Source organism: Sipha flava, unplaced genomic scaffold (assembly GCF_003268045.1).
Source record: "Sipha flava isolate LNK unplaced genomic scaffold, YSA_version1 0_pilon_pilon, whole genome shotgun sequence".
In the NCBI taxonomy this organism is placed as follows: domain Eukaryota; kingdom Metazoa; phylum Arthropoda; class Insecta; order Hemiptera; family Aphididae; genus Sipha; species Sipha flava.
In genome coordinates this window covers 268876-279514 of record NW_020271713.1, presented here as the reverse complement: position 1 = coordinate 279514, position 10639 = coordinate 268876, and the positions used below count along the sequence as shown (strand labels likewise).

The window sequence follows — 10639 nt, the reverse complement described above, 5'->3', positions numbered from 1 at the left end:
CGATATACCGTAAAAAACCGTCTAAACGGTATACCGTAAAAAACTGTATAAACGGTATACCGTGTAAAATGTATCAACGAGAAAACTTCTATTTATAAAATTAAATAAACTACTACTCATTATCCTATTGGCTATTATAGTTAATTGTAACAATAACATGACTTTATAGAAATCTGAAATAGTGTTTTACTTTACATCTATACTTACTCTTTACCATTGTAATTTTTAAAAACTTTTTAATTTGAAATTTAAATTTTAAATATTAAGAATAATTAATTATAACTTAAGTGCGTTCCTAAATTCAGTATATTGAATATTCATTATAACTATTATAAGTTAGGTATAAGAAATAAGAATATATATAAAAAAAATTAACAAAATTATCAAAAATGTTAATCAAAAACGTTTAAAAATGTAAAACAAAAACGATATTTTTTAAATCAATAAACAAAAACGAAAACGAAAAAAATTAAAAAGGTTTTCCATCCCTGATTTAAAGTGTTTAAACAAGTAATTTCCAACATAATACCAGAAGTCTGTGACGCATTGGTAGATAGCCTACGAGAATATATAAAAGTGATTTTTTTTTAATAATTTTAATATGATAATAATTAACTAATTATCCATACTTACTATAATTCAGTATAAGATACAGTAAGTACAAAAATATAACAATATTATTCGATACACAAAAAAAATTGAACAATAATACTTAAATACCAAAATAATAAGGGAATAAACTTAAATTTAAATTTAAAATAAACTAATAAATTCCTGTATCTATGCTTGAAATGTTAAATGTTATTTAATTGTTTTGTGATATTTTTCGTTATTGGTGGAAAACAAATTTTGCTAAATAATATGGTTATATATGTTATAAAACATTTTAATCAAATTTGTATAATATATAATAAAACACTGTTATATAACAATGTTACATAGGGGTGTGGACGCGGCATTATATAATCATATTGTTTTTTTTTGTTACAGTATATTTATAATCCACTTTCACCTTAATAGATGGCCTCTTGATATAGCTTGACACACAGTTCTCCAATTGTGGATTGCCCCTGGTTGGGCCCTTATTTTAAGAATTTATTTCAAGGCCCTTGGTAATTGCCAGATATCTGGGTGGGGCAGACCGACATTGGTCACATGTTTATTTTTACTCTTGTATTTCATTAAGTAAATAAAGTGTGAGGCCCACACTATATTTTTTAGAATTATAAATCTAAGTAAACTGTATTGTGATTCTCTTTAAGGTGATATTATATATAATGTTTAAAAACGCATAAAGTAAATAATCTATTTAATGTTGACTATAATTTTGAAAATAATGTTTGAAAAAAGTGCATTTCATAATTTAAAAATAAACTATTTTTAAGACACATATTTATGAGTTGTAGTTTTTATTACATAACAAATATAATGTATACTAACACATAATTTGAACATAATAAAAATAATTCTAGTGATTAATGGAGTAGCCTTTAAAAATCAAATCATGAATAACTGAGTTATTCTCTTCTGTGACGTTTTTCACGTTCGGGTTGTTGTTGGGATTGTAATCTTTTCGACGCATGCTTAGCCTGTGTCAAAAATTGATCCAAACCGAATGGATCTTCTTCTTGCTGATGTTTTTCAAACTGAACTGGACCAGATCGACCACCAGCTTTAGGATCACGATCAGTACCACTAAATTCTTTATTTGGTACAAATCTAAAATAACAAAAAAGCATAAAAAATTGTTAGTTCATCAGTCTTAACACTAAAATATAATTTTAAATGTTGGATCATGTTTTCAAAGTTAAGAGGTTTAATAAAAATATTATTTTAGCAAATTTATTTTTAAATAGGCTAAATGAGTAACCAAGAACTTAAAATTGTGAATATTAATGTAATGAAGACTTCAGTAATAAAAAACATAATTTAAAAAAGTTAATTAAATGTTTATCAAAAAAAGGTTCTTATCTGTGAAAATATCAAATTTAATTTATTACATTTATATATTTTTAATTATAATTATTTGGACTTTAATGACTGTAAAATAAGAATTTAACCTGTTAGTTTTAACAATTTTTTCCAAATCTCCTCCATAAACATCGTTATCAATATTGGCTGATGGACGATAAATGTGTTGAGCCAAAGAACTGTTTCCACGCCAAGCCTTATCATAAACATTATACTCTTCATCATCTCCAAAACCAGTATCCATACCAGACGTTGTGTTAAGTAATCTTTGATCGTATTGGGTTTCTCCTGTTTTCCTAGAGATAGCAGGTAGTCCAAGAGCAATTTGTTCACTTATATCTCGATCTCTCATTACTTTGGTCTTGCGATTGTCTGCATTTCGAGCAAGATTGCGATCACGTGCTCTTTCTTTTTGGCGTTCTAAACGCAATTGATCACGTTCACGTGATTCATCATTTTTGGCACTTGGTAATCTTATACCAGCTCTTTCTTCCCTTGCTTTTTGAGCCATTGCTCTCAGATGGTCTTCCTTCTTTTCTTTTTCTTTCTGAGCCATTTTCTTTTCTAATTGTGCTCTCATTTCAACAGCTTCTCTAGCTTTACGATCTGCTATGTATAATGATTCAGCTAATTTTGCAAACTTTTCATTAATATGATTTTGTTGTAAGCCACGACCATCAGCAGCTAAACGTTTATCTAAAGGAATTGTATAACCTTTAGAATTTTTCCAGTTAGATATACATGGAGGAATTTTCCATTCTTTTTGTTCTTTCACAGTTGTTTTCCTAGTAGGCGAGTGCATTAAAGGAGCTGGTGGTGATGGAGGACCTCTTGGAATTTTCTTGTTAATTTTGAACTTGGGTGGTTCCATGGGATCTTTTTGTGCTTCGACTAATCTTACAACACGTTGCTTTGAACCAGAATTATATTCTTTTCCTTGTTCTGAAGGAGTATATCGAAACCATTGAACAGGAGCCTAGAATAAGAGAATAAATTAAACAAATAAAATACAATAATAATAAAAAGACTAATATTTACCAGTTTGTCCGCAGCTCGTACAGGCAATGCAGCTGATACTTTGGAACTAGTTATTTTTTCTAGCGCAGCTCTGGTTTTATCAGTTATCTCTGCAACTTCTTCCGAATTTGGTTTTTGTAGCAATGGATCATCTTCGTTGATCACCTCAGTTGGTAGCATATCAGATAATTTTGAATATATCACTTTATCTTTTCTGTGACCTTGCCGAGCAATCACATCATACTTCACTTTGCCATCAGATGTTAATTGTAATGCTAATGCATTAGATTCGGATTCTTTATTTTCTTTCCCCATATGCAATGGATACTGAGCAACTTGAATTTCTGGAAATGCGCCACCATCCCCATAATCCTAAAAAAAGATCATGCCTCCAGTATAATTAATTAAATTCAACAAGTTATTACTATAAATACACATGTATCCGGTAAGTATAAAATTTAAAATCTATACTATTTGATTAATAAATGATAGAAATGTGAAGATTGTAATATAATTAACTCAACCAAAATAATAATGAAAACTAAAAAATATCTTAAAACTCAATAAATTTGACACTAATTATTCAATATCAATAATTTTTTTCAGTACATATTCTAATGACTTAACTATTGTTTTTAAAATCCAAATAAGTTAAAATCTGTTTTTTTTTTTTTAATAAATATTCCTTTAGTACTCGTGTAGAGATATCAAAGATTTGATTAATTCTATAAGACATTAGTAGAATCAAAAATATTTATATTTTAAATGTATGATAAATTATAGTACATAATATAAATTAACTATGATATAAAATATTAAAGTATGATCAATGAATTAAATTTAAATAATAAACAATTAAAATCTAACTTCACTGATTAAAAACTAACTAAACAGGGTTTTATTTTATAGAAGACAAAATTTCTTAATATACATTTTTTGAAAAATTACTATTGGTATGAAATCAATTACTTATTTATTCATTTATATGCTGGAAAACGAAAGGGAATTGGGATTTTATTTACACTTTGGAGGTTGGTATTAGCTTTTTTTTGTTCTTATCATGTTCGCTGTTATCAATTTTTATCAAAAATCGGGAGAACTGTACCCGTCCGTTAACCACGGTCTACGAACGAACTATTGCATATCATATGGAAATATTTGTGCAACGCAACGAAATTTGTGGAACCAATAAAGTTATTTATCCGACTGTTTATTGAACCGTTTCATAGCTTATTGAACTGTTTTTATTGATCGTTTGTGCAACCCAGCATAAATGTTTCAATTTTTTTTTGCATTTACACGATCAATAATATTGAATTGGTATATTGTTCAGTTCCGGTCAAAATGTTTAGTGGAGATAACGTGATTATTGCTATTGTCTTGTAATACAAATAGCACAATAATATTGAAAATCTATCAATAAATATCAAAACGATTTTGATTGCTTCAATATGATTCATACACTGTCCACAGGTCCGGCTCAAGTGTTTAAACAAATATAGGCGAAATTTAGTTTTTGCCGCCCCTTACGTTTAAATATTTTATCAAATATTTATTTTATACATAAAAATTGTACAGGAAAAATGCCAGCCTAGGCGTGGACCGCGTGGACCTATGTCACTTACCCCTTGAGCCGGATCTGACTGTCCATATTATAGTCAATATCAAATATTGATAGTGTATTGGCCGTACAATCGTACAATCTCGCACAATCGATCGATCCGAATAGGAAATCAAGAAATAAAATAAATTATTATGATATAGAATATTATGCAGTTGTACAGTTTTCGCGTATCCGTGTGCAGTTTTCATGGATGGGTAAATAATATTTACCAAATATTATATTTATACCCACTACAAAAGACAAAAATATTAATTATGTCGTTGACACTAAAAATAAACAAAAATAAACGTTATAACATGTCCGCTGGCTTACGTGATCATGAATTCTGGGTAATACCGTCGGCGGTCGATTAACCCGTATTCATAAGATTATTTTTATTAAAAAATGAATTGTTAATTGTCATAATGATAATGAAACATTGAAACGTGACCAAAATAATATGTATGGACTGTTTAGTGATTAGTGTTTTTATACAGTGTTACAGTTTTTGAATATTATTTTAATTTAAATTTCTCTTAAAATTTAATTGAAATTCGATATTTTATAAAAACCCTAAGATACGAATTATTGAATAAATATGAATTTAACACGTGGGTATTGTGGACGTGACAAAAATAATCATAATAATACAAATTGGAAAAGACACATCGAATCATGCAAAACCAAAACTCTCTACCTGTAAGTACTGTCCTTTTAGTGTTTATAAAATAAATGTAGGTACCTACCTAAATACTTTTTAGAATAAAATTATTTTAAATTATTCAAAGTGTTCAACTAAGTGACATGTTAGTCAACACAGAATGTACATATATAATATAAATGTATAACACCAAGTATGTACCTTAATTTTTATTCCTGTTTTTGATGATAATATTTTTCACTTGATGTAAGTACAATTTAAAAATACTGAAATTGTGTTCTCAGTAGGTACTTACTGAGTGTTTTAGTTGGGAATATTCACAAACATGTGTAAAATTAAATTAAATAATATGTCAACATATTATTGAAGTATCATTTTTTTTTTTTTACTTGTAAAATTGCATTTTGTACTGTGCATTTAATATTGAAATTTATTGTGTTAACTTTGATCACTTATTATATTAATTTTTATCATTATAAATTTCATATTTTCTACACAGTCGATAAACTTGAATCGTTATATGAAAATTTAAGTACAGATGTTAGTAATGAAAATTGCAATCAAAATGTTACTTCAGCTGGACTAAATACTAATCAGTTAGAGTCAAGTAATTTAAATTCCTATACTCCTAAATAAAATAAAAAAAAAAAAATTAATTAATTAAATTCCTATATTGCTATTAAATTAATTAATTTATTTATTATGTTTTAAAATTGAATAAACTAATAATTATGTATATTGTACTTTGTTCTAAGCGCTAAAACATAATTTAATTTTCATTATATATACATTTTTTTTTTAAAATAATATTGGTAATGATGTAAAAATTTAAAATTCATATTTTATAGTTAATCAAGTTGAATGTGTATGCAGAAATTCTACTACAGCTTTATCCAACGAAAATGTTAGTGAAATGCAATGTGTTCCTTCATCTGGATTAAATATAAATCATTTTGAGTGGGGTAATTAATCATTCTTTGGTGTAGTAAATTAATTTGATGAGTTAATGTTTAAAATACTAAGACTTAATTCACACACTATAAACTATGAAGTTTAACCAAATTAAATAGATTTAAGAACCTAAACACATAATTAAGTTAATAGTTACCAATATACAACAATAATATAGTAAAGCATAATTTTTTTAAATTGTAAAAATATGAATTATGTACTGTGAATTTTATATTTAATTATTTTAACTTATTATGTTTTCTTTGTTCATTTTTTTACAATTACTGAAAAATGTATTTATTTATTGATTTATTAATTAATTAATTAATTAAATAAGTAATATTTTTCTTAAATCGGTATACTTCAACACTTAATTTATTAGTATAACTAATTATGAAAACAATAATTTAATATGTGTGTATAGTATTTATTAATTTAAAATTTAAATTTAATTTTTCCATTTATAATATTTGTTTTGTTGCCTTTAATTTATCGATAAACCAAACAACTTAGCATTTGAACTTATTCGTTCATTTGATCCCAATTATTTGTTGAAATCTAATTTGACTCCAGAAGATAAAATAGTAATTATCAACAAAGGAGCATTTCAACCAGAAAAGAATGAACTTTCAGAAGGAAATTATCCTCAAGAGCACGGGCATCATTTTAAAACAGAACACTACTACAGAATTCTATAAAAACGAATCAAACGAGAATGGTTAACATTTAATATAAGAAATAACTGTGAAACTACTGAAACTATGAAAAGTGAACTTCATAACTATATTAAAATATTAAAAGACAATGTTTATAATTTATACAAGACGTGATAACGTGTACATTACAACTTGGTACTCAAATTTATAAAACACTACAACCACTGGTTAGCACCTATACTAGTAGTCAGTGGCGTATTTATGGGGGGTCTGGGGTTTCCCCCCAAAAAAAATATTTGAAAACGTCAAATTTTAAACATATTAGTAATATAATAATTTTAGTTTGTGTATTCAATAAAATATTAAAGTATAATGAAAAAAAATATATATGTATATAAAAATATAAATATCGCTAATAATTAAATTGCAATCAGATAATAATAATAAAAATCGATCGCATGGCACTCACACACACATGGTACATAAATAATCTGATGTGGGGATATTATCGGTTAATAAGAATATTAATATCCTAGTCCGTGACCAGGGATGGATAGGCCCATAGGGAAAAAGGGATTTTCCCTGTGGGCCCTCACCCTATATGTACCATTAATTTTTTTCATGGAAATTTTTTTTTTTATAGTTAAATTATTTAAATTAAATTAGGATGAAAAAATCTAATACATTTTTTATAAGCAAATTTTTTTTTTCATTTTGGTGGCCCCATTAAAATATTTCCCTGTAACAAAAAAAACCACCTATCCACTTCTGATCATGACTCATGTCTTGTCAGTTGTCAGTATACACTATGCATCTATGCGCAACATAAAGTAATATAAAATACGATTAATACGATCATAGATTTAATTTAGTTCGATTTAATTAATTTATTTTCATTTAATTGTTGAGTTGGTATTGAAAGAGTACTTTAACAAAGCCAGTAAAAAAAAAAAAAAATTAAAAACATTGGATTCTTATTTTAAATCAATTGAAGTCAATAGTTTTATTTTAAAATTATTGTCTCAGTTAATTTCTTATATTGATTTACATTTAATATGAGCTCAATTTTGATTAGTAAATATTTTTAGATATTTTAAACTTATGATTTTACTGATTAATTAATAATGAATAATTCAAATAAGACATTAAGCATATTTTAAAATAAATAAGTCATGAAAAAGAATTGAAAAATATTTTGTGATTAAAATTTAAACTAAAGAATAATATTATATTATATTTGAATAATTAACAATTTAATAAAAAATATACATACATTTAAATAATAATCCACTTTTACAACATGTTAGTATTATATAAAATTAGTAATTGTAAATTAATGGTAAAAACATAATGAAGTGGTATTATTTGCAAACATTAAATTTCAATATTCTACAAATGATTTTAATTATTATAGTTCAGTGTAAAAGAAAAAAAATATTGCAGTAAAATAGGAAAATAATTTGTTTTAAAACAGAAAATTCAAGCGGTTTTAAAATTAAAAAGGTTTGTTTAACATTATTAAAGTACATTTATCATTAATGTATGTGTTTGATATTTTTTAATAAAAAATGAATAATTTATTTAACTTAAATAATGAAGTTTTAATAATAAAACTAGTTATATACATTTTTTACTAATAATAGGACAGAATAATTTTGCATAAGGTATTTAAAATATATTTATACCTATGTTTTATATTATTTTATGTTTCTTATTTAAATAAAAAAAAATATATTTGTTCTAATAGGTACTTTAGTTGTATTTAATTATTGATAAAATAACAATTACATTTACAATCATATTATAGATATAATAAAAAATATTTTACCACAGGTATCCTAAGTAATAATGATAAATATGTTTGTTTATAGATATATTCAACTGCTACAAAAAATATTAGATTATTTGTAAATAAAATTTACCTCAACAGTCCGTGGTACCCATCCATTACGATGACCATAAGGTGGTATTTTATCAACATACACTTCAGTAGCATTTGATTTCTCGTTAAGGATGGCATTTGTAAAGTCATCATCATCTTCTTCTAAATCTCGAAGAAACTGTGTTGGCGCTGGCAATACGCTAAATTAATATAATTTCAACAAAATAAAGAAATGGTAAATTAAAAGTTTGTCTTAGAAATAATAAAAAAGTTAAAATTAATTTCTATTGACAAGGTATGAAAAACAATAAAATATCAATAGCAAGAACTAAACAGATATTTGATGTTTATTTTTTAAGCCTATAATACTCAGGCAATAGTATAAATATGTAGATGATAAAGTAATTCAAATATATATAATTGAGAACATTTTCAGTGTTTATATAATGTACATATATATATACACACACAAAAAAATTAGATGCAGTCTCTGACAGCAATAATTGTTATAAAATTAAATGCGTTTTAATAGTTAAGTAGTTATCTGAAATCAATAGTAAATGGTAAAAGAATAATCATCAAGAACTTGTATGATGATACGAGCGCATGAGACCAAGACGACAAACGGTTGGGAGTAAATGTTTCGTAAACAAAGCATATTGCTATTGAATGACAACGATGTTCAATCGAAGAAGAGCGATATGGGCTGGATTAATATCACTTGATATCAACTGCAGCATTCTAATTCAACAAAAACGTCGGTTGCTCCGTGCGGGCATTAATCACTATCACGGTGCACTCACCTGAACAGAGACATTGCACGGCTATTACGGCAGAACACGATATTGAATGATGGCAACGGTCGCGGATCGTGACTGCGTTCAAATGTGTAATGGCGTCCAATGCGGTGGCTTGGAAGCGGAAAACGACGTTCACGGGATACACATACGACGGACAAACGGTGGTGTGTTACGAACGCGTCTGAAGTTGCGATCTAACAAGAAGTAGGTGAATTTGGACCAAGTGAAATAATCTCGTGGACACGCAGAGTTATCATTCACACAATCGATTAGCGGATTGGAGCGAACGCGGCCATTGATGTATTGTCCGTAGTCGCGGTCGCACTGGCCGCCGTTATCATCAATATCGATAACAGAACGGCCATTACGCGGTAAATTCGATTTTATTCTTTGTAAACAATCGTCGCAATAATAATCGTATACGCCGACTTACGGACGTGCAGTTTTGGGTAGTATTCCGAATACAATATTCGGAATACTGTATTCAGAATACTTTTTTAATATTTCGAATACTTTTTAAATACTTTTTTTGAAAGTATTCAATAAAGTATTTTGAATACTTATAACGAGTATTCTGAATACCTACTGTATTTCGAATACCGTCAAATCATCTCTTTTATAAATGATTTTATAACTTTTCCGTCGTATATTGTATAAGCTAATATTAAGTATTAAATATTATTATAAACCATAAACTATAAGTTATGCAATTTAAAAATACAATAAAATAACATATATTTAATCTACAATTTCAAATATTTTTGTTGAGTGGACATCTATTATTTTTATAGTATGAAAACTAGAAGTATTTTAAAAGTATTCGGAATACTTTTGAAGTATTCTAAATAATGTATTCGGAATACAATTTGTATAAAGTATTTGAATACATATTCGGAATACCATTTTTTGTAATTATTCGAGTATTTATTCTAAATACTTTTAAAAAGTATTTTACCCAAGTCTGCGGACGTAGTATGCAGGGTTGAACTTACACTCAACATTTAGGCCTCGAGTCAGGCAGGGTTGGACTAGACCGCCGGATTCTGGCAAATCTCCCGGTAGGTTGTAATTATGTGGCTGCCCATTTCTGTTATGTTG

At 26.9% G+C, this 10639-nt stretch overlaps 1 protein-coding gene across 1 annotated transcript; it reads right to left on the bottom strand.

The window, feature by feature from the left end:
* Positions 1–1334: 1334 nt before the first annotated feature.
* On the bottom strand, positions 1335–9855 carry LOC112692582 (SNW domain-containing protein 1). The gene is made up of 5 exons (XM_025567337.1): positions 9545–9855; positions 8782–8941; positions 3010–3360; positions 2061–2947; positions 1335–1719 (listed from the first exon to the last, which is right to left on the bottom strand). Exons 1-5 carry the CDS (start codon positions 9556–9558, stop codon positions 1518–1520), a joined length of 1614 nt encoding a protein of 537 aa, XP_025423122.1. The 5' UTR covers positions 9559–9855; the 3' UTR covers positions 1335–1517.
* Positions 9856–10639: the final 784 nt, after the last annotated feature.